The following is a 25,782-nucleotide window of genomic DNA, read 5'->3' as shown; positions in this document are numbered from 1 at the left end:
CCGATCAAGCCCAGCATCCTGTTTACAACAGTGGCCAATCCAAGTGACAAGTACCTGGCAAGTACCCAAGTAGGTTATGATGCTGATAGGAAAAGCACTGTCCTTTGAAAAGCTACTTTTGCATGGGAAACTTTAACCCGTGTTTAAAATTAGAGGAAGATTCTTAAAATTATTTTGGGATGTTATATGACAGACTATGAAAGAATATGTTTAGATTAACTTTCTACTTTGCACAAGCATAATCAAATTCTTAGCATGCCAAAATTGCTCCCACAGAAAGTAATGAGTGCTGTGCATCTATATGAGCCCTAGAGGTCACAGAGCTACTCCTGCTGCTGGCTGGTGTAGATATATTTGCATCTGAAGATTCCTGGAATGTGTAAATGGCATACATGTATTTGGGTGAAGAGCTGTTTGTGCGCAGAGTGGAGTGTGTACATGGAGTGCCCATGATGGCTCCTTCTCCTACGTGCAACAAATATCATGCTTTTCTATTTTTGTCAAATATCTTCTTAATACCTGTTTTCTGAGAGTTGCCATTTTGCTTGTTTTATTTTGCTGACAGTCAAATTCAAGATGCGAAAAAAAGAATTTGGGTGAATCAAGCCCAAACTGCATTGCAACACCTTGATTATTTAAAAATAATTAAAGAGGCTTGACCAGAAATTAAATTTATTTTGTGGTAAAAACAAAAAGAACTAGAAAGAAAAAAATGAATTGAACTGAAAACTGGCAGGTCCATATTAGTTGTACTCTGGTTAGGAAAGTTTGCCAAATAAACTTATCTGATGAATACATCCAGTTATCTTAAAAGATTATCCAGCTGTTCTAGAGTTATCAGACAACCGTAGCCAGGTAACACTGAAAATCGGGTTATTCTGCTAATTTAGCCGGGTGACAGCACTCAGTCCCGGAATACCTCCAGACATCCCTGACATTTTCAGTCGAATACCGAGTTACCTGGCTTTGTCAGGAGCGGTCAGATTGACAGAATTTATAAATCCTGGCATTCGTCTGGCTGAGTGCCAAACTTTGCTAGACAAAAACATTTGAATATGGACTAGTGGATTATTAAAATCTTATTTTAAGCAGCACTATAGCTTTAACAATACATTCAAAATATTTATAAATTAGATAAAAATGTGACATTACCTTTTGCATGCACATATCAGCTATTACGGACAGAGGTATTGTAAGGCTTAGTGCAAGTGTGCCTATGAGTGATGAGGTAAGAAAGCAGCCCCTAAAATACATTAAATAGAAATCAGTAAATTTTAAAGCAAAACAATCATAAGCAAAATGTTAACTAAAGCAATGAAATGCTTCTATATCCCAAAATGGTCCTAGATGGACCATTTTGGTCTTTTTCTGCCATCATTACTGTTACCTTTGTACGGATCTTTAATTATAAAACCACACAATGGGCCTGATGACATACTAAAGCAGTCCCATTTTGTGTTTATTGAGAAAGTATTAGTGATAGCATACTGAAAAACTCAAAAACAATGGTCAAACAACAGGTTGTAGATGATACCCTTTTATTCAACTAACTCAATACATCTGTGACAAGCTTTCAAGAGCTAGGGTTTATCACTTTTGCTGCAGGTAGAAGGGTCAGGGTTCTTTAAAATAAGATTTGGTTGCAATTTCTGCACTAAGATACGGAGTACAATTACCCAATCTTGTGCAATTGCTGCTACTGAGCACGCTGTAATTCTGGTACTTGATAACAATGCTGCAATGGAATATTTTATAAATGTATCCGTTTGTGTATTTAGTTCATGCTTTTTCATTGGTAGTGCAAGTCGATTACATTCAGGTACAGTAGGTATTTCCCATGGCCCCTGAGGGTTTATAACCTGCAGACAATCTAAAGCCTAGCTGGCTCTGTATTATTTAAGCTTCAAAAGCTAATCACACAGATGTACTGAGTTAGTCCAATACAAAAATATCACCTACAACTTGTTTGTTCACTTAACCTAAAGGGATAATGCTTAGTACACAGGCCCCAATGAAAGAAGTCAAATTAAAATAACAGATTGTATCAATGATAAAAAGTTCATTCTCAACAAAGTAAGGTTTTAGATATCTGAACTTATATTTAATATAAAAACCTGAACTACCAGTACAAGCATGAAAAAAATTCTAACATACATTTCAAATATCTTCACAATATGATGTGCCAGTCAACATAATGGCTTCCTAAATTGCTTTTTCACTAGGGAAATGGGAATAACAATCACTGAAATGCAAAATATTTAAAAAAGCAAAAGGCTCCAAACCAGCTATTGGGAACACTTTCAAAGAATATATTTAGACAGGAAGCTAATAAATCACTGTAATTTCAAACATGCACAATAAACACAGTTTTTACAGAGCAACGAGGAAATGCATCAGGCTGGAAATACAGAGCTGAAAACCTTGAAAAAGGTTCACACACTATTACTGAAGCCACTTGAGAATATCAAATATAGAAGTAATAAAAACAACTCAAGGCGCACTATAAAGGCCAAAGAACTGTGAGCACCAGGGAAGTACACAGGAATCATTTCATGCCTTGGGAGTGCGTTACAACAAATATAAAATGCCCAAATGAGACCAAAACTTTTCAAAGATTTTGCTTTTGTAAAGCTAATGCACTGGCCCCATGGCTCAGGCTACTGTGCTGCCTGGTACAGGGGACTAGGAGGGCAGTCAGGCCCTGGTTTGCCATTGAAGTGGCAACCCCTACCAGCCAATCAGAAGCACTGAGGTAGCATTTGGGCATTTGTCTGAACATGCTGCCTGGGATAGGGGCAGCAGAAACAACTAGGGAAGAAAATAAGGAAAACTTTCAATGCATGTTTCACAGAAAGTTCATCCGTTAAAATGTAGTAACATATCAATCGAGCTGGCAAGGCAATATTAAAGCTGCCTGAGATTTGTAGAAGGACTCTGTGGTCTCAAAAGCTCATATAAATCACCAGAAAAGGTATCATTACCTAAAAAATAAATGTACTAATCTTGAACTGTGTGGCTTTCTATATGTAAGTTTAGGAGTCATGATTGGCAACTCCAAGTAGATAAGACTCTGGAATGATGTCAGGAAATATTTTTTTCACAGAAAGGGTAGCAGATGCATGGAATGCCCTCCTGGAAGGGGTGGTGAGGACAAGCATGGTAATGGAATTCAAAAACGCAGAAGATCCCTAATGGCTAAAGGATGGAATGGGGTAACTTGCACGGAGCGGCATTTATTATTCTTATGAAAGGCAAGGAGGAGGGCGGGGTGACATGCACAGAGTGGCAGTTACTACCGTTAACAGAAGGCACAGCAGGAGGGAACCTGACTGAAGCAGCAATTTGTTGGACAGGCTGACTTATTCAGGGACCTGAGGCAATGGAGGGTAAAGTGACTTGCCCAATGTCACAAGGAGCGACAGTGGGACTGGAACCCTGGCCTCCTGGTTCGTAGCCCACTGCTCTAACCACTAGGCTACTCCTCCACCCCCACCATCATTTATTATGTTACTATGTTCCTTTTATGATTACTATTGTTCTTTTGCAATACTTTGGCTAATAAGGCTCATAAATGGTATATTGGAATAGGGAGAGCTATGTTAAAAGCTGTTTCTGTGGGTAAAGCAGGTTTGCTTACCATAAACTGTGTTCTCAGTAGATAGCAGGATGAATTAGCCATTACATACAGTGATGTCATCCAGCGGCACTAGACTCATCTCTCCAAGCTAACATAGCTTTGAACTCTACTGAGCATGTGAGGGAGTTCCTACACAGGCACTGCCTCGTGAATCTCCTCAGTCTATACCAGAACTGATCTAGTTAATGTAGTCAACTCTCCAGGGAAGCGGGTGGGTATTCCAAATTCATCCTATCTACAGAAAACATCGTTTACAGTAAGCACACTTGCTTTTCTTGTCGATAAGCAGGCTGAATTAGCCATTCTACATGAGGAGTCCCAAACTGAGGGTCGCAGCGGAGTGTTTACTTAGCAAGCAGCCCGTCCCTTACTGTGGAGAGTGGACTATAGCAAAACCAGATTTTGCAAAACTCCTTGTCCAAATTTATTATTAGTCTCTGAGAAGTTATAAAGACAGTAGTGGGATGAAAATGTATGTAATACCAAGTTGCAGTTTTGCAGATATCTTCAACAGGTACTTCTCGAAGACAAGTGATGGAAGCCGCTATGGCTCTCATTTGATGACCTTTACAGAGTTTATGACTTGTCATTCTGCTAAGGTATAGCAGTGGTGAATGCACTCAGTCAGCTTGTGACACAAGATATGCTACTCCTAGAATATTGGGATTGTATGAGACAAATAATTGAGAGGTTTTATGATGTGGCTGAGTAAGTTTCTTGTAATACGCTAAGGCTGTTTTGCTTTCATGCACATAGGGCCTAGGAAAGAAGGTAGGTAATAAGATGGATTGATTGATATGGAAAGCCGAGATGACTTTAGGCAGAAACGTCAGGCGAGTATAGAAAACCAATCTGTTATGGAAGAATTGCATGGAGGAAAGTGGATGACGGCTTGGAGTTCATTGACTCTCCTAATCACCTAACATGAAGAACTTCACTTTCCAAGTACTTTAAAGAAGCTGAATCCAATGGCATAAAGGGAGGCTTCATTAGTTGGGAAAGGACCACATTCAGATCCAATGGAACACATGGCTTTTGTACTGAGGGGCTTGACATGCTATAGCCCTTTTTCATGAAACGAGATATTAGTGGATGAGCAGAGATCAGTTTGTTATATGCCTGAGAATGGTAATCTGCTTTAGAACTGAGATGTACTTGCACCAAAGCAGTGGTGAGGCCGCAGTCAGAAAGGTGGAGCAAGTATTTCAGCAGGTGCTTAGGGTCACATGAAAATGTGTCTCAAGTGTTTTGTTGACACTATTTAGAGTACTTATTCCATTTGAAAGCATAGTTTCTTCTGGTTGAAGGTTTTCTAGATGAGACTAGTATTCCCACAATCTCTGTAGGTTAGTGGAGATCTGCAATCACTGAGCTCACATCATCCAAACTGTGAGGTTGAGGGCTGAAAGTTTGAGATGGTACCATGTCCCATCTTCCTGAATTAACAACCCAGAGACTATTTCCAGATATAAAGGAGGACTGCCGGAAAGTTGTATGAGATATGCATACCAGATCTGATTGGGCCATGCTCTGGATATAAGGATCAGACAAGCACGGGCCTGAAGAACATTCTGTACTCTTCCTGTGATAAGCAGTAACAGTGGAAGAGCATACATGACACTTTGTCCCTAGTCGAGAAGGAAAGAGTCTTGAGCTAGTCTGCTACAGCTTAGCAGAACTGAGCAAAATTGATTTAGTTTTACATTTTGCTATGAAACAAATAGGTCCATCGATGGTAGACACCATAAGTTCATGAGGGTGAGTTTGTTGGCAACTCTGCTGCAGATACCACTTATGTGATCAAAAGACTCTGCTAAGTTGATCTGCCAGTATATTGAAAGGAGCAATTGCAAAGTTAAGACTTTCTATCAGGCATGGACTCTGCTCAAGAATATCATCTTGGAGCCTAGAACAAATGTATTCCATGCATTAAAAAATGTGAAAGGAAAGTAAAAAACCTGCTGACATAGTTTAAAGTTGAGATAAGAGAGGCTATTTTAGCAAAAAGAACATCTTTCAATAAATGGTAAAGGGATCCAAATGAAGAAAACAGGAAATAGCATAAGCAATGGCAAAGTTAAATGCAAAGCATTGATAAGGAAGATTAAGACAGAATTTAAAAGAAGATTGCTGAAGAAGCAAAAATTCATAATACATTTTTTTGCAGATATATTCGAACCAAAAAGCCTGTTAGGGAGTCAGCTGGACCATTAGATGATCAAGTGGTAAAAGGAGCACTAATGGAGGACCATAGCAGAGAGATTAAATTTCTTTGCTTCAGTTTTTACTGAGTACAATGTAAGGCAGATATCTATGCCAGAAGTGATATTTAAAGATAATGATTCAGAGGAAATGAAAAAATGTCAGTGAATCTGGAAGATGAAACAGGGCAATTTAAACTAAAGAATAGCAAATCACCTGGACTGGATGGTATACATCTAAGAGTACTGAAAGAACTTAAAAATGAAATTGCAGACCTATTATTATTAATCTGTAATATATCATTAAAATCAGCTAGGATACCTGAAGATTGGAGGGTGGCCAGTTTTTTAAAAGGGTTCCAGAGGTGATCTAGGAAACTACACACCGGCAAACCTGATTTTAGTGCCGGGAAAAAATAATTGAAACTATTACAAAGAACAAAATTGCTGAACATATATATATAGTCATAGTTCAATGGGAAAACCCAACATAGGTTTAGCCAAGGGAAGTCTCTCCTCACTAATCTACTACATTTGAGGTGTGAATAAACATAAATCAATTGATACAGAATCTGGACTTTCAGAAAGCATTGACAAAGTACTTCACAAGAGACTCTTGAGGAAATTAAACAGTCATAAGATAGAAGGCAATGTTCTTTTGTGAATTGAGAAATGCTTAAAAGATAGAAAACAGAGAGCAGAGATAAATGGTCAATTTTATCATTGGAGAAAAGTGACTAGTAGAGTGCCCCAGGGATCTGTACTGGGACCACTGCTGTTTAACACATTTATAAATGACCTAGAGATGGAAATTAATGAGTGAGATGGTCAAATTTGCTGATAATATAAAATTAATCAAAGTTATTAAATCTCAAGTGGACTGTAAGAAATTGCAAGATCACCTTGCGAAACTGGGAAAATGGGCAACAAAATGGCAGATGGCATTAATATGGACAAGTACAAAGTGATGCACATAAGGAAGAGGCACCCAAACTATAGTTGCACAGTGCAAGGTTTCTCATTGGCAGTCACCATCAAGGAAAAAGATCTAGGCATCATCGTGGATAATATGTTGAAATCCTCTGCCCAGTGTGCAGCGGTGGCCAAGAACGCTAGGAAGAAAGGAACAGAGAATAAAACAGAGAATATCATAATGCCTCTATATTGCTCCATGATGAGACCGCACCTTAAATATGTGTGCAGTTCTGATCATGCATCTCAAAAAAGATATAGCAGAATTATAAAAGGTATAGAGAAGGAAACCAAAATGATAAAAGGGATGGAATGATTCCCCTATGAGGAAAGGCTAAAGTGGTTAGGGCTCTTCAGCTTGGAAAAGAAACATCTATAAAATAATGAGTGGACTGAAATAGGCACATGCGAATCAGTTTCTTTATGTTTCAAAAGTACAGAGACTAGGGGACATGCAATGAAGTTACTATGTGATACATTTAAGACAAATAGGAGAAAATACTTTTTACTCAATGCATAATTAGATTATGGCTCTCATTGCTGGAGGATGCAGTAAAAGCTGTTAGTATAGCTGGGTTTAAACAAGCTTGGACAAGTTACTGGAAGAAAAGTCCAAAAACTATTATTGGGGAAATCGTCTTTTTGTCCTTGGGATGTCTATTCCTTGAGACCCTGCCAGGTACTTGTAGCCTGGATTGGCCACTGTTGGAAACAGGATGCTAAGCCTGATGGACTTTTGTTCTGACTCAGCATGACAAAACTTAAATTCCTATGCCTGGCACATAGATGGCCCGTAGAACAGCTTGATTTCTGTCCTTCCAATTCCCGATCTTTAGGGCTTTCTGGCAGACAGGCTGTGATCCCATTCTTCCTTACTTAATGACATAAAACAATGCAACCTGGTTGTTGGTTTGAATCAAGATGCTCTTCCCTTGAAGAATTTGTGGAAAGGTTGATAAGAGCGCATCAGATTGCTCTCAACTCTAGATTGATTTGATGGTTGCTTTCTTGAACTGTCCAGATACCCTGTGCATGAAAGGTACCAGTGTGTACTTATAGAAACATAGAAATGACGGCAGAAGAAGACCAAATGGCCCATCTAGTCTGCCCAGCAAGCTTCACACATATTTTCTCTCATACTTATCTGTTTCTCTTAGCTCTTGGTTCTATTTCCCTTCCACCCCCACCTTTAATGTAGAGAGCAGTGATGGAGCTGCATCCAAGTGAAATATCTAGCTTGATTCGTTAGGGGTAGTAGCCGCCGCAATAAGCAAGCTGCACCCATGCTTATTTGTTTTACCGAGACTATGTTATTAGCCCTTATTGGTTGTTTTTCTTCTCCCCTGCCGTTGAAGCAGGGAGCTATGCTGGATATGTGTGACGTATAAGTCTTCTCCCATGCCGTTGAAGCAGAGAGCCATGCTGGATGTGCATCGAAAGTGAAGTATCAGGCACATTTGGTTTGGGGTAGTAACCGCCGTAACAAGCCAGCTACTCCCCGCTTTGTGAGTGCGAACCCTCTTTTCTTCTCCCCTGCCGTTGAAGCAGAGAGCTCTGCTGGATGTGTGAAGTATCAGTTTTTCTTCTCCCCAGCTGTTGAATCAGAGAACTTTGCTGTATATGCATTGAAAGTGAAGTATCAGGCTTATTTGATTTGGGGTACTAACCGCCGTAACAAGCCAGCTACTCCCCTCTTTGTGAGTGTGAATCCTTTTTTCCACATTTCCTCTTGCTGTTGAAGCTTAGAGCGATGTTGGAGTCACCGTAAGCCTGTGTATGTTTATTTAATAAGGGTATTGACTCCAGGCAGTAGCCATCATTCTGGCGAGTCACCCACTCTTCATTGGCAGCCTCTTGACTTTATAGATCCACAGTGTTTATCCCACGCCCCTTTGAAGTCCTTCACAGTTCTGGTCTTCACCACATCCTCCGGAAGGGCATTCCAGGCATCCACCACCCTCTCCGTGAAGAAATACTTCCTGACATTGGTTCTGAATCTTCCTCCCTGGAGCTTCAAATCGTGACCCCTGGTTCTGCTGATTTTTTTCCTTCGGAAAAGGTTTGTCGTTGTCTTTTGATCATTAACACCTTTCAAGTATCTGAAAGTCTGTATCATATCACCTCTGCTCCTCCTTTCCTCCAGGGTGTACATATTTAGATTCTTCAATCTCTCCTTGTACGTCATCCGATGAAGATCCTCCACCTTCCTGGTCGCCCTTCTCTGTACCGCCTCCATCTTGTCTTTGTCTTTTTGAAGGTACGGTCTCCAGAACTGAACACAGTACTCCAGGTGAGGCCTCACCAAGGACCTGTACAAGGGAATAATCACTTCCCTTTTCTTACTCGATATTCCTCTCTCTATGCAGCCCAGCATTCTTCTGGCTTTAGCTATCGCCTTGTCGCATTGTTTCGCCGACTTCAGATCATTAGACACCATCACCCCAAGGTCCCTCTCCTGCTCCGTGCACATCAGCCTTTCCCCCCCCATCGAATACAGTTCATTCGGATTTCCACTCCCCATATGCATGACTTTGCACTTCTTGGCATTGAATCTCAGCTGCCATATCTTCGACCACTCTTCCAGTTTTCTTAGATCCCGTCTCATTCTCTCCACTCCTTCCGGCGTGTCCACTCTGTTGCAGATCTTAGTGTCATCCGCAAAAAGACAAACCTTACCTTCTATCCCGTCCGCAATGTCGCTCACAAAGATATTGAACAGGACCGGTCCCAACACCGATCCTTGCGGTACACCACTTAAAACCGCTCTCTCTTCAGAGAAGGTTCCATTTACTCCCCTCCCTTGGGTGGAGGCACCTGTTGCCAGATCCACTTGATAGGGAAGCAAGGAAAGAGGGGCTCCTTCCTTGAGAACTTATGGGTGTAGTCACCACCATAAGTCCTGTTTCATAGTCACTGATTTGTACTTGAGATGACAGTGGTTGAGTTAGTTGATCCCACTGGATACGTAGACCTCACTGGAGGTAGCGAATAAGATGACGGGTCAACAGCACCACATGGATGGCCACTGCCATGTGACAAAGGACTACGAGGAGCCATTTAGCAGAGAAGCATGGAGAAGAGAGGAGATTACGCATGAGCGACATTATGCTCCAGGGGAGATGCAGGAAACTACAGACCAGTTAGCCTGACTTCAGTGCCAGGAAAAATAGTGGAAAGTGTTCTAAAGATGAAAATCACAGAACATATAGAAAGACATGGTTTAATGGAACAAAGTCAGCATGGCTTTACCCAGGGCAAGTCTTGCCTCACAAATCTGCTTCACGTTTTTGAAGGGGTTAATAACATAGGTGAACCAGTGGATATAGTGTATTTGGATTTTCAGAAGGCATTTGACAAAGTTCCTCATGAGAAGCTTCTATGTAAAGTAAAAAGTCATGGGATAGGTGGCTATGTCCTTTCGTGGATACAAACTGGTTAAAAGACAGGAAACAGAGAGTAGGATTAAATGGACAATTTTCTCAATGGAAAAGGGTATACAGTGGAGTTCCTCAGGGATCTGTACTTGGACCCGTGCTTTTCAATATATTATAAATGATCTGGAAAGGAATATGACGAGTGAGGTAATCAAATTTGCAGATGATACAAAATTATTCAGAGTAGTTAAATCACAAGCAGATTGTGATAAATTGCAGGAGGACCTTGTGAGACTAGAAAATTGGGCATCCAAATGGCAGATGAAATTTAATGTGGATAAGTGCAAGGTGATGCATATAGGGAAAAATAACCCATGCTGTATTTACACGATGTTAGGTTCCATATTAGGAGCTACCACCCAGGAAAGAGATCTAGGCATCATAGTGGGTAATACTTTGAAATCGTTGGCTCAGTGTGCTACGCAGTCAAAAAAGCAAACAGAATGTTAGGAATTATTAGGAAGGGAATGGTGAATAAAACGGCGGATGTCATAATGCCTCTGTATTGCTCCATGGTGAAACTGCATCTTGAATACTGTGTACAAGTCTGTTTGCCGCATCTCAAGAAAGATATAATTTCGATGGAGAAAGTACAGAGAAGGGCGACCAAAATGATAAAGGGGATGGAACTGCTCCCCTATGAGGAGAGACTAGAGGTTAGGGCTGTTCAGCTTGGATAAGAGACAGCTAAGGGGGGATATGATAGAGGTCTTTAAAATCATGAAAGGTCTAAAACAGGTAAATGTGAATCTGTTATTTACTCTTTTGGATAATAGAAGGACTAGAGGGCACTCCATGAAGTTAGCATGTAGCACATTTAAAACTAATCGGAGAAAATTCTTTTTCACTTAACGCATAATTAAACTCTGGAATTTGTTGCCAGGGGATGTGGTTAGTGCAGTTAGTGTAGCTGAGTTTAAAAAAGGTTTGGATAAGTTCTTGGAGGAGAAGTACATTACCTGCTATTAATCAAGCTGACTTAGAAAACAGCCACTGCTATTACTAGCAGCAGTAGCGTGGGATATAATTAGTTTTTGGGTACTTGCCAGGTACTTGTAGTCTGGATTGGACACTGTTGGAAACAGGATACTGGGCTTGATGGACCCTTGGTCTGACCCAGTATGGAAATTTCTTATGTTCTTATGGTGTTTGCTTGGTCAGAAACAGGAATGCTCTTTCCAGTACTGAGTTTATCCAAACCCCAGTGAATTTAAGCCTCTGAGTGGGCACCATGCTTGATTTCTCTAAGTTGATCAGGAAACTTAAGCGGTATAGAATAGCTATGGTCGAGCTCAGAGAGCAGAGTTCTTCGTCCCTTGTGTTCATTGTTATAAGTTTATCGTCCAGGTACAGGAAGACTTGCATTCCCTAGTGATAGAGATGAACTTCCACTATCGCAAGTTATTTCATAAAGACCCTTGGAGTTGACAAGACACCAAATGGGAGTACTCTGTACTGGTAGAGGGAAGCAGAGTTAGCACCAGTGTGAACAGTAGATGGGTATATCAGAATATGCATCCTTTAGATCCATTGCACATAAGCATTCATTCTTCTGTATATAAGGCAGGATAATGCTGAGGGAGTTCATTTTGAATTTCCCCGTTTTCTTGGGGATAACGAAATATCAGAAATAGAAATCCAATGCATGGTGAGAGGTTGGGATTGGCTCTATTGCTCGTTGTTGGAGAAGCGATTGGACTGCTAGTCAAAGTTGTGGTAAATGAGTTGGATCTAGAAGGAGCACTGAATAATGTGGAGGGGATGGAGGCCAGGAGAAATGCAACCAGTACCCAGGACTGTACAATTTGGAGGACCCAGGGGTCCTTGGTGATCGGACGCCACTTTTCCAGAAAATGTTGGATCCTTCTCCTTACTGGGAAAACCGGAAACAGAGTGTCCAGAGGAATCAAAAGCTAGGCCCCGGTTTGGGCTGGGCCTGTTGTGTAGTTTTCTGCTAACAATGTTTTCTTTGTCGAGGCCTGGCCAGAAGTGATTGTTGATATTGGGCTAAAAGGGGTGGCAGATGGAACTGTTGAAAAGACCGATAAGGCCTCCTATGGAAGTATGGTCGTTTGTATGGGTAGAAGTGACATTGCACCATAGAGGGTTGTTCAGGAGCCATCAAAAATGACTGCATTGCCACATTCTTGTCCTTTATCTGCGCGCCCATCTCCCAGAGCTTTTTGCTGAAAAGACTGTCCTCTAAGCCACTCTGATTTCAACGCAAGGCAGCTGGTGGATCTCAATCCCATGGCTTCGGTCTGATCATATGGAGAGGTTTTTGAGGGGCTCCTGCTCAATTCTTTTCCCAGTGAGGCACGCAGGACTGCTCTGTGGAACCTACTGTGATTCTGGAAAAATTTACACAGTTGCTCAATGCAAAGCACTATGAACTTCTGTGAGCAAAGGGACATCCGCCCACATGCATAGCAGTTGATCTGATCATGTACCAGACAGAGGCACTGGTAACACAATTTGGGCCCACTGGTGGAGGACATAATCTTTCCACAGATACAGCTTTTTAAATTGCACATCATAATTAATTTCATCTTTTGTATGGACATGGTGGGAGAGAAGGTCACACCAGAGTATGATTTTTTTTTTTGTAGCACTGAAAAATGCTGATGTCAAGCTGCAGAGGCAGTGAGGTAACTGAATAAGAAAAAAATGAAGAAAAATTATTGAATTGAAAAAGGTTTTAAGGATTTTTACTGAAAAAATATAGGAGAGACAGAATTCAAGTCCATGCTGAGGTGACTCATGAGGCAATTTCTGCACATGCTCAGTAGAGCTCATAGATCTACTAGCTTAGAGAGACGAGTCCATTCGGTGCCACTGGATGACATCACTTACATGTAATGGCTAAGTCAGCCTGTTTATTGATGGATAAAACAGTTTTTACCTGCAGAAATGGCCTGTTATAAAACTGCCCATCCAATATGCAGGTAGACTTATGCATCTAAGTTTACTCGGAATGAGCGGAGGTGCTCCCAGGCATAGAGCTGGAAAGGGTCTAGACTTAAACACATACTTCAGGATTTTCAAAGGTATGAATGCAAATTTTACCAAAAGGTTTCAGTGCTCAGAATAGCAGGCACAATTGCATGCAGGTAAATTTGGTGGGATAATTTTCAAAGTGGATTTATGCAAGTTAAGCAAATCCAGTTTTCAGAATGGGTTATTTCTGCTGCTCTTTTCAGGTGGACTGAAAATTACCCCATATTAGATATCTTTCTCTAACCCAGAAGTGCAAAGCCTTAGTCCTTGAGGGTCACCAATAGGTCTGGGTAACCACACTATGCAAATTAACCTGGCTCTCAGACCAATTATTTGAAAATATATTTGATGAATATGCATGAAAACCAGGTCTGTCTGAGCCCTATAAAAATGTTTGGAAGCAATCACACAACCCAATCACTTTGGCACTTCAGCATCATACCTTTAAAATAAGAAGACACTTTGTATGAAGTAAATTATACATACCACAACCAGAGGAACTCTGATAAAACTGTCCCAATAAGGCCATTGATGATAATATACATCAAAATTAGTTTACTTGGGAACTCAAAACCCTCAAACCCAGTATAATGCAGTAAAAAGAAACCAGGCCACAGCATCAGCAGGTTGAAGAGGCCCACAAAACCTGAATAGAGATAAGCAAATTATTAGTAATCAAAGGAAATTACTATTTATTTAATATTTGTGTTTCTTAGGTGAGTGAAAAAAAAACCCTTTTACTAATGGGATCCTGACTGATGAGGTTGTTCTCTGGTTAAGTCTACACAAAGACTGGCTCAGCAATTCTATTTTTTAAATGCAGAAAAATACGCATACATATACTGGACATATGGTAACAGCTGAATTAGCACCAGTGAAAATTGTGAGCAGTGCTGCCGATTGCAACAGCTTCACAGTAGTTAATTGCTCAAAAGTTTCAAGCATGGGCTAGTTCAACCATTTTCTTTTATAGTTAAAAAATAGTTGTGCTTGGAGTAGAAAAACATTCAAAGGAAGATGAATTTGTAAGCATGGATGGAAATATGATTCTCCCAGGACAAGCAGGATGGTAGTCTCACAGAAGAGTGACATCATCAGATGGAGCCCAGCATGCCACTATCCCCGAAATCATGCAGGGTCCCTCTTCAGTCTCCTTTTTTCAGCAGTGCAATTGCCTCGCGGGTTTTTTGAGCTCTTCAGCTTCTTTCTGAAAACAAAAGAAATAGTTCTTTTTTCACCGGTACTTTCCCGTTCCGGGCTCCCCCTTCGCGAATCAATTCCTACGGCAATCGGTAAGTAAAGTTTTTGAGTTGTTGCGGGCGGTTCCCGAGAGTCTGCCTCCCGGTGGCTGCTGGCCACAGACCGCACATCATCTTTTTCCGATGGTGACCAGCTTCCGGAAGTGCCCCCAGTGTCCGCGGACCATGTCCATTATGGACCCGCATGACGTTTGCGTCCTCTGCCTGGGGCCTTCCCATGATGTTCGTTGGCACCCCAGTTGTGCTCAGATGACACCTAAGGACCGGCATACCCACCTGGATAAGATGGAGCACCTGTTTGGTTCCCTACAGTCGGCTCCATCGACTCCAGCCCCAGGGATGTCTGGCTAGGGTGATTGTAGTGACCCGGGGCTGTCACCCTCTGTGACCTGCCATGAAGAAAAAGGGCACGGGGGATCACCTCTCATCCGCGTCGTGCCAGTCCAAGACCTTGAGATATTCTTCCTCGGCAACGGAGAAGGACCGGGCTGAGCACCAAGGGAAGCATAGACACCGGCACTCGTCAATATCTCGGCCAAACCCTCTTTGAAGCGGCCCCGGGGTGAGGAGGCCCCGTCCTCCTCCAGGCCCAGGAGCCTAGGGCATTCACCGAGTCTGGTGTCGGGCACCGAGCCTCCGTGGACCCTCTTGGCGGCCCCGGTTACGCCCCATCCACCTTGTCCTCCCTCATTGGCACTCACTATGCCTGAATTCCGGGAGATGTTGGACCGCGTGGTCCAGCAGGCAGTGCTCCATGCCCTTCAGGGCCTCGAGCAACCACCGGCGCCGGCCCCCATGCCAGCGCTGGAGCCAGCACTCTCGATGTTAGCGCCCCTTCTGGAGCAGCTGGATGTGCTGGTCGGTGCCTGGAGGACCTTCGGTGCCCCATCCGCCGGTGGTTTCCCCCTCCCATACCATCCCGATTCCGGAATCCTCGGAGGAGGAGGATGCGGCTCCGCACCTGTCGCCAAGGGCAGTACTGTCAGTACCCAAGCCTGGTCTCGGGCCATCGGGTAACCTGGAGCCTCCATGTCCACAGAGGCCCTCAATGCCCATGCAGCCAGCACCGAAGCCCTTTGACAGACCGTCGGTGCCGGTACCTTGGGACCCGGGTTTTGGCCTCCTTCCCCGAGCCAGGTGGGTCGTTGGTGAGGAGACACTCCTTACAACTCATGGGGCTATGATTCCTCGGAGTTTTCCTCGGAGGCCTGGGATGATCTCCCATCGGAGCCTTTGTCTCTGGACGAGAGGCGCCGCTCGCCCCCAGAGGACTTGTCCTTTGCCAGCTTCATTTGGGTGATGGCAGAGGCTATGCCTTTTCAGCTGCTTACTAAAAGGGATGCCCACCATAAAATGTTGGAAGTCCTCCAATTCGTCGATGTCCCGAAGGAGGTGGTGGCTGTCCCAGTGCATGAGGTCCTCCTTGAGCTCCTCTACTGGTTATGGAAGCACCCAGGCTCTGTTGCCCTGGTCAACCGGAAAACAGATGCCACTTATCTAGTACAGCAAGCCCTAGGATTCCAAAAGAGCCAGCTCTCGCACCAGTCCATGGTGGTGGAGTTGGCTCTGAAGGACCAAAGGATCCTGGATGCCCTAGGACACAAAGTCTTCCAGGGGGCGGTGCTCATCGCCCATTTAGCGGCATATCAATTGTACATGAATCAGTACAACCGTAACCTCTGGAAACAAATCCAGGAGTTTGCTGAAGGTCTACTGCAGCAGTTCCAGTAGGGCTTGGAATCCATAGTGAAGAAGGGGTTTGAGGCCGGCGAGCGACCTACGTCTCTGAGACGGCGGCAAGGGTATTGGCGGTCGGTATTAGTGCCCGGGGCTGGGCCTGGCTTAAGGCCTCCGACCTTAAGTCCAGGAGAAGCTGGCTGACCTCCTGTGCACAGTTGAAAACCTGTTTGGAGACAAGGTTCGGGACGCGGTGACCCAACTAAAGGACTACCACAAAACCCTGCGACAACTGTCAGTCAGCACCTCGGACTCATCCTCGGCAGCCCGACAGACGCTGTGTCGAGACCCCAGGAAACCTTTCTATAGGCAGCGAAGATACTATCCTCCTGCCTCTCGAGCTCTGATGTCTCAGGCTGCCCCTAAAGGCCATCCATGCCAGCAGGGGGGTGCCTCCGGCCCAGCCCATGCCTCAACCCAGCTCTGAGTTAGGATTTTAACTGGCGCAGAGAGAGCAGCAGCCTAATTCCAGTGCCCAAAGGTCCAGACCCACCAGTTGTGGGCCGGCTCTGCCTATTTGTAAACTGCTGGACCCCATCACAGCCAACCACTGGGTATTAACCATCGCGAAACAGGGTTACCGCCTGAATTTTCTCAGTATTCCACCAGATTCCCCTCCCTTACTGGGGTGGGGTCTTGTGGAGCATGCAATGACCCTCAAGTTGGAATTCTCGGCCCTGTTACGGGCCAAAGCCGTTGAGGTTTTACTCCAGGTACTTTCTCATTCCAAAGAGAACAGGCGACAACTGTCCCATCCTCGACCTCTGAGCTTTCAACAAGTTCCTGAGGTGAGAACGGTTCAAGATGGTTTGATTAGGCACCTTGATTCCCCTTCTTCATCAGGGGGACTGGCTCTGCTCTCTCGATTTAAAAGATGCCCAAGCGCACATTGCCATATTTCCGCCTCATCGGAAATTCCTGCACTTCGTGGTAGGCCAGCGGCACTTTCAATTCAGGGTTCTACCCTTCGGCCTCGCCTCCACATCCAGGGTCTTCACCAAGTGCTTGGCGGTGGTAGGAACACATATGCACCGCAAGGGAGTGCATATGTTCCCATATTTGGACGACTGGCTCATCAGGAGTGCCACGAGAGAAGGAGCCCTCTGGGCCCTTCACTTGACAGTCTGAGTGCTCCAATCATTGGGATTTCTTATCAATTATCCCAACTCTCAACTGACGCCGTCCCAGCAGCTCAGCTTCATTGGAGTGTACCTGGATACCATGGTGGCCAGGGCATTCCTCCCCAGCCATTGTGTGGCAACCCCGACGGGGCTGGCTCAATTCATTTACCACCGGACGGCTTCCGCCCACCTGCTTTTGCATCCGCTGGGCCACATGGCGGCATCGATGCACACAGAAACATAGAAACATAAAAATGACCGCAGAAGAAGACCAAATGGCCCATCCAGTCTGCCCAGCAAGCTTTCACACTTATTTTTCTCATACTTATCTGTTACTCTTGGCCCTTATTGGTAACGTTTTGGTTCCAATTTCCTTTTCCCCTGCCATTGATGCAGAGAGCAGTGCTGGAGCTGCATCGAAGTAAAGTATCTAACTTAATTGGTTAGGGGTAGTAACCGCTGCAATAAGCAAATTACTCCCATTCTTATTTGTTTACCCAGCCTGTGCAATTCAGTCCTTGATGGTTGTTGTCTGAATATAAATCCTCTTTTCTTCATTCCCTGGAACGTCACCCTGATGGCTCGCCTGGCCATGAGGATAACGCAGTGGACCTTGCATTCCCAGTGGCACCAGGCCTCTGGGGAACTCTCCGCACTGGTCCAAGTAATCGAGCCACTCCAAGACTCCCTCGCCCGGTGGGAACAGGAAGCCAACCTGAGCAAGGGCCTTCCGTTTCAGCCCCCTCCTGTTCAGGTGATCCTTACCACCGATGGCTCCAACATCAGCTGGGGTTCACATGTAGACTGCCTCCGCACGCAGGGAGTGTGGTCGAAGCCCGAGGCGAGATGCCATATAAATTTCCTGGAACTCTGGGTGATGCGGTATGCCCTATATGCTTTCCAAAATCGCCTGTCCCACAGGTTGTCTTAATACAGACGGACAACCAAGTGGCCATGTGGTACGTGAACAAGCAGGGGGGCACGAGCTCCTATCTGCTTTGTCAGGAAGCTGCACAAATCTGGGCCTGGGCCTTGTCCAGGGCCATGCTCCTGCGAACAGTATACCTGGCAGGGATGGAGAATGTGGTGGCGGACCGCCTAAGTCACACGTTCCACCTCCATAAGTGGTCCCTCAACCCCTCCTTGGTGGATCTCTTCACGCCCCTCAGAACCACAAAGTAAGCCACTTCTACTCCCTGTACAGGGAGAACAAAGAACCAGCCGTGGATGCCTTCACCCAGTCGTGCAGCGCGGGTCTTCTGTACGCATATCCTCCAATTCCGTTAATAGGCAAGACCCTTGTGAAGCTTGTAATAGGTAATAGGCAAGACCCTTGTGAAGCTCCAACAGGACGGAGGCTCCATGATCATGATAGCCCCGCATTGGCTGAGACAGGTCTGGTTCCTGATTCTGTGCAACCTGTCAGTCCCGGAGCCCAAACTTCTGGGCACCTCTCCCCGACCTCATCACACAGGATCAGGGCAGGCTGTGCTATCTGAACCTCCAGTCGTTGGCCCTCACAGCCTGGATGTTGAAAGGCTAAGTGTTGCAGTCCCCTCAACCTTTCAGACGTCTCGCAAGTACTGGTAGCTTCTCATAAACCTTCCACACGGAAGTCCTACCAGTTGAAGTGGAGGAAGTTCTTGGTCTGGTGCGTGGAACAGGGTCTTGATCCTTTCACCTGTCCCACGCCGCAGCTCCTGGACTATCTCTGGCATCTCTTGGAGTTAGGGTTGCAGACCACTTCGATCAGTGCCTACCATCGAGGGGTGGGTGACACTCCGATCTTGGTGCAGCCATTAGTGGGGCGCTTCATGAGAGGCTTGCTACAATTGAAGCCTCTGCTGCAACCTCCTGTTGTGGCCTGGGACCTCAACGTGGTGCTAGCGCAGCTCACGCAGTATCCATTTCAGCCTATGTGTTCCTGCAAGTTTAAACACCTCACCTGGAAGGTTGTCTTCCTGGTGGCAATTACTTCCGCCCGCAGGGACAGTGAGCTGCAGGCCCTGGTGATCTATCCGCCTTACATGATGTTCTTCCACGACAGAGTGCTATTATCCACTCATCCTAAGTTCCTGCCTAAGGTGGTGACTGACTTCCACTTGAATCAGTCTATTGTGCTACCCACTTTCTTTCCGAGGCCACACTCCCACCAGGGTGAGTGGACTCCGCACATCTTGGACTGCAAACATGCTCTGGAATTTTACCTGGAGCGCACTGTAGCCCACAGGCAGTCCACCCAACTCTGTCTCCTTTGACAAAAATAGACTAGGGGTTATGGTGGGCAAGCAGACCCTGTCCAATTGAGAAAGCGGGTCTTCTGCTTGGAGGCCAGGTAAAGGCGCACTCAGTGAGCGCCATGGCAGCATCGGTGGCCCACTTCCATGCGGGCCCTATTGCTGAGATCTGCAAGACCGCGACATGGAGTTCCGTTCACATGTTCGCAGCCCACTATTGTCTGGACAAGGATGGTCGACAGGACAGCGCCTTCGGCCAGACTGTCCTTCGTAACTTGTTCCAAGTCTGAAAACCAAACTCTCCCTGCCTAGGGCTCAATGTGTGGTTCGTGCTGCCTCCCATTGTTGCCAACAGCCTGTTGTTGTGCCTGTTGCACATTATTGGGTGTCTGTTGGCCCGGTACCTTCTGGGGGCAGCCTGCAGTTTGGTACGCACCCATCTGTGAGGACTACCATCCTGCTTGTCCTGGGAGAAAGCAGAGTTGCTTACTTGTAACAGGTGTTCTCCCAGGACAGCAGGATGTTAGTCCTCAACAAGACCCACCCACCACCCCGCGGAGTTGGGGTCGTCTTCAGTTTATTTTATTTTTAGCTAGTCTTTTATGCTTTGATACAAGACTGAAGGGTGATTCCGCGTGGCTGCGGGGATAGTGGCATGCTGGGCATGCTCAGTGTGCCAACAAAAGTCTTCCATGCCGGGCTCCATCTGATGATGTCACCCGTCTGTGAGGACTAACATCCTGCTGTCCTGGGAGAACACCTGTTACAGGTAAGCAACTCTGCTTTCTTCAGATAAGTCCTGGTTTAATAATCCCCTCCCTCCCCTATTCACTTCTACTGGACACCACTTGTTAAATAAAAACCTCAAATGTTTTACTTGCCTAACATTAAATACAGTCTGACAAGCATTGCATTATCATAGCAATAAAGTGCTTCAAAAACAAAGGCCAACATAAAATTATAAACAAGTCAAACAGAGAGGAAAGTTGTTTTTTTGGTTTTTTTTTTTTGGGGGGGGGGGGTCGAGAGGGTGGGGGATTGTAAATAATTAGATTTAAAGGGTCGGAGTGGGTTGGTTTTTTTTCGGCTCGGGACAGCCGAAAAACAAAACCGTCTGGACCGCGGGAAATGGAATTTCCTGCGGGTCCACAATTCCGAAACCGGAACCAATTCCGGCACCTGATTCACATCCCTAATTATTAATGGTCCTAGTACAAACTTTGCCACTAGCAATAGTACTATTCACTAACCAACCTCGTTTCCTTTATATAAACCAATCTTCAACCTCCAAATAACAAGTGAGCAGCGCCGCTCACATGAAGACGTTATACACGTAAAAAAAATACAACAGCAGACATTTCCCTGAGGCCCCTGAAGCAGGCAGAGTGCTGCCGAAACATGGCCATTGTCGGGTGGGCGGTTCTGAACCCATTAACAGCGGCAGCAATTTGCATTTAAAAGATGAGATAAGTACCTAATTAAGGATTTGCACAAGTGAATGGAGGTTCAGACCGTGCATATCGGGAAATATAAGCACAATGATTTCAATATCGCTAAGTGGGTAATATCACAAAATATGGAAGTTATTGAAATTTATGAGAAATAAAACAATAAAACACGGGAACTATTGCAACAGGCCAGCCACAGAGTGGTTTGGTCTATCAATAGCTACCGCACAAAAAACCATATACCAAGAAGTTTCTTTGTTACTTGGAGGTTGAAGACCAGCAGTAGTACTGGCAACCTGTATGGCTGTGAAGTCTTGAACAAGAAGCATAAACAAAGGAAAGATGTTCACAATGAGAGACAAAGAGAGGGACTTTAATAAATTAATTAAATCTTAATTCAATAAAATGGGTATGATTTTTTTCTATATACGTAAGATCAAAACATAAACTTCAGAAAAAATCTAACACCATCAATACAGGATTTTAGTATTCCAAATTTCAGGTAACCCCTTTTTAGAAGAGATTTTATTTTCCAAAAATAAGAAGGGGAACATAACTGGCATAAGAACATAAGAACATAAGAAAATGCCATACTGGGTCAGACCAAGGGTCCATCAAGCCCAGCATCCTGTTTCCAACAGTGGCCAATCCAGGCCATAAGAACCTGGCAAGTACCCAAAAACCAAGTCCATTCCATGTAACAAAAACCAAGTCCATTCCATGTAACCATACAAAATGTGTTCATAGTTTTAAATAGTGGGTTCTTATTATTTGAATTCCGGTCCATTATTCTCCAAACTGGGCACATGGAGGTTTTGAGACATCCACAAAATGTTAAATTTTACCGCATCTCGGTTTTCAACTACTTGCACAGAAATAATGAAAAAAAAAAAAAGGAAATACAATGATCGTGCCCAAATACAGTGCCAAAAGAAATTATTTTATGCAATAGCAAAGTGTTATCCAAGCGTTTCTGCTGCCTCTGCAGTTCAGTAAATAAGAACTGGCAGAACTCTTACCCATCTCAGCACCTGGCAACACTGTGCTACTTTCTCTGGCACAGTTGTCATCAACTGATCTTCCTACACTGCCAATTTTCCTTTAAGAGGAAAGCCAAAAGCAAAGCTCACAGACAACATAAAACAGGCCAAAAGTTTCAATTTCCTCTAACAATACTCAACTTTGTTTACGTTTGTCTAGTAGAAATATAAAAAAAATTAAAAATAAATGATACAAAAATAAATGAGATACTAGAAATGACTACAAAATATTAACCATTGTACACAAACACATACATGAAGAATGAAATGATTGGCTAAGCGAAGAGATTAAACCACACAAACCACAAAAAAACCCTCTGCTCTGTCGATAAAGGACTCCTGGCAACCCCCCCCCCCCCCCCCCGCCGAGCCACACAACTAATATCAGTATATGAATGCGCTATCTCCCTCGCAAGCCCCCAACTATGGAATATACTACTGACTGAACTAAGACTACAACCTAGCCAAAAAACATTCAAAAAAGAACTGAAAACATGGCTATTCACCAAAGCCTACCAAAATGCACACTGCCACTAACCTACCCCACACCACTCTGAAAGTTCACAAACACCCATGCTACTTGTCTAAACCCATAAGCAAAACCTTGCTATATACTGATAAATAGTTAAGGGTTACCCAGTTAACGTTATACTGTATTTCCTACTATTTCCTACTAATTGTTCTATTTTTAGACCTTGGTTACCTTTTAAAAATCTAACATTAGAATGTACTTCCTATGAAAAATTGCAAACCATGTTAACAAAATATTAGAATTGTAAACCGTTGTGATGGCAATACCGAACGATGGTATATAAAACTCTACAATAATAATAATAAAGCAGAACTGACATCAGTGAATTAATTTATGCAAAATTGCCTGGCTGTTTGGCCAGGCCTTCTCCTAAATTCCATGGCAGAGACTGTCACCCTTCTCTCATCCGACTCATCAGTCATAAGCCCTCAACTGTGGCCACCAATCGGCTAACCCTACTTAATGGATTCTTACTACCTCGGCACTAGGGTGCTTGCCTTATTATGAATGCATTTGCAACCTTGCATCCATCTCAATATTCTTGCTGCCCAACCTACCAAGTAGACCCTTCATTATCTGCTACATGCACTGCTATAACCTACATAAGACTTGCCATACTGGGTCATCAAGCCCAGTATCCTGTTTCCAACAGTGGCCAATTCAAGATACAAGTACCTGGCAGGATCCCAAGGGGTAGACAGATTCCAAGCTGCTTATCCCAAGAATAAGCAGAGGATTTCTGCAACTCTACCTTAATAATGTTTTATGGACTTTTCCTCCAGTAACTTGTCCAAACCATTTTTAAACGCAGCTATACTAAAAGCTTTCACCACATCCTCTGGCAACAAATTCCAGAGCTTAATTATGCATTGAGTAAAAAAAATATTTTCTCTAATTAGTTTTACATGTATAACCTAGTAACTTCATTGTGTGTCCCCTGGTCTTTGTACTCTTTGAAAGAGTAAACAACTGATTAATGTTTACTCGACAAATTCCACTCATTATTTTATAAATCTCTATCATCTCTCCCTCAGTCATCTCTTCTCCAAGCTAAAGAGTCCTAACCTCTTTAGCTTTTCCTCATAGGGGAATCATTCCATCCCCTTTATCAGTTTGGCCGCCCTTCTCTGTACCTTTTCTATTTCTGCTATATCTTTTTTGAGATGTGGTGACCAGAACTGTACACAACCTAAATGATTACCTATAATCTACCACATGACTTCAACCATATCTATATATTTGCTTTCCCTTTGTGCTGAATATTTTTTGTTCTGATAGTAATTTGTGGAGCAACTGTAATTGTAACTTTCATTCTAATTTTGATTGTAATCTGCCTTGAGACTAATTTAGAAAAAGTCAGAACACTAAATGTTTATTAACCCCCCCCCCCCCAAAAAAAAATGTATTTTATGTAAAACAAGCCGTTAAGCCCGTTAAAACGGGCAACATCCCTCTGTCTCTCACCTCCCCCTCATTCTCTCTCCCCTACCTCCCTCATTCTCTCTCCCCTACCTCCCTCCCACCCACTCACCCACTCCTCCCCAGCCTCCCTCTCCTCTCACTCAGTCCCTCCCTCCCACTCAGTCTCACTCACTCCCTCCCCCTCTCTCCCTCTCACTCACACTCAGTCCCACTCACTCTCCCTCAGTCCCACTCCCTCCCTCCCTCTCCCTCAGTCCCACTCACTCCCTCCCTCTCCCTCAGTCCCGCTCACTCCCCCTCACTCAGTCCCTCCCCCTCACTCAATCCCTCCCTCTCACTCAGTCACTCCCTCCCACTCTCTCTCTTCGTCCCTCCCACTTAGTCCGTCCCTCCCTCCCTCTCTCTCTCTCCTCCCTCCCTCGCTACTGGCCGCTGCCGCTACCGCCGCCACCGCCGCCCGCTACCGCCGCCCGCCGCTACCGCCTCCGCTGCCGCCCGCTACCGCCGCCCGCCCCCGCTGCCGCTACCGCCGCCGCCCGCTACCGCTGCCGCCACCGCCCACCACCGCTGCCGCTACCGCCGCCCGCTACCGCCGCCGCTGCTACCACCGCTGCCGCCATGTTTTTTGTTTTTTTTTGACGCTGCCTAAGACTGACGTGCTCGCCCGCACATGCTCTCTACATGCTCTCTACATGCTCTCTACATGCTCTCTACATGCTCTCTACATGCTCTCGCCCGCACATGCTCTCTACTGCGCATTTGCGGGCACGTCGGTCAAGCTTCATTTATCTAGTTAGATTCTGACTCTTTTGTAATTTCCTCCCTTGACTTCTCTTTTAAGGGAATAGATAACCTCCACTGAAGAGATACATTTTACGACTCTACTTGGAACCTGAAGGATTTTATCATACCTTAACATTTCGTATTTTAGAAAGTATAAAAAAATAAGTAAAGCACTGCAAAGTCTGCCAGTACTTGCTCCCCTAGGAATTTTAACTTGGAAAATGGACCCCAGGAAAAGGCACCCGTAGAGATTTGCACCTTCGATTTCTGCAGATACTTTCTCCAACCAAAACTACATGCATGGTTCTGAAAATCCAAAACTATGCACCTGGTTTTCTTCCCTGCTCCAGGAACCTCCACTATAAATGAGGGTAAAAGCAGATAGTGGAACTATGTACATAAGTTTATCTGCATACAGGATAGACAATTTTCAGACAGATTTACGTGGGTAAAATGCTTTTAACCTGCAAAAATCCCTCTGAAAATTACCCTCTTGATTTTATTTGCCAGAATGCTAGCATTTCCTGGAAGCATCTGCAAATAATAATAAAATTGCCTTAAATTTATAATGGAAAACAAGAAAGAGCTAAGCGTGTTTTCCACTCATGAACAATTTCTTCCAAGAAGGAAAACCTTGGAAAAATCTTTTTAACTTCAAACGCCACTTACAATTATTTTTAGCATAACATTACAATTGTTTTTATTATTATTATTGTTATGGCTGCGTCATCAAGCCTGACAACGTGCCTACCCGGTATTCAAAAGGAGACCGTCCGGTCTTTTAATCATTTGCGGTCAAGATCTTTTTTTTTGAACAGTCACGATGCTGACTAGTATTTTAAATATGCATTATTTCATCAACTCTCATTTGACTAATCACGGTGATATCAGTAATATGTATTATTTGGATAAGCTCATAGGGGCGGATTTTAAGAGCCCTGCTCGCGTAAATCCGCCCGGAT

General features: G+C 44.2%; 1 protein-coding gene across 1 annotated transcript in view; it reads right to left on the bottom strand.

Annotated features, from left to right (window-relative positions):
• The window catches only part of SLC35F5 (solute carrier family 35 member F5), a 122,515-nt gene that overhangs the window by 25,998 nt on the left and 70,735 nt on the right, over nt 1-25,782 (bottom strand). Inside the window, exons 12-13 of the mRNA XM_029605351.1 lie at nt 13,728-13,887; nt 1,153-1,243 (exon numbers count right to left, since the gene is read on the bottom strand). Coding sequence (XP_029461211.1) covers nt 1,153-1,243; nt 13,728-13,887 — 251 coding nt within the window. The remainder of the gene's footprint in view (nt 1-1,152; nt 1,244-13,727; nt 13,888-25,782) is intronic.

This window comes from Rhinatrema bivittatum, chromosome 6, assembly GCF_901001135.1.
Source record: "Rhinatrema bivittatum chromosome 6, aRhiBiv1.1, whole genome shotgun sequence".
Classification (NCBI taxonomy): Eukaryota; Metazoa; Chordata; class Amphibia; order Gymnophiona; family Rhinatrematidae; genus Rhinatrema; species Rhinatrema bivittatum.
The sequence above is the reverse complement of the archived record's forward strand: the minus strand, read 5'-3'. Positions and strand labels throughout refer to the sequence as shown.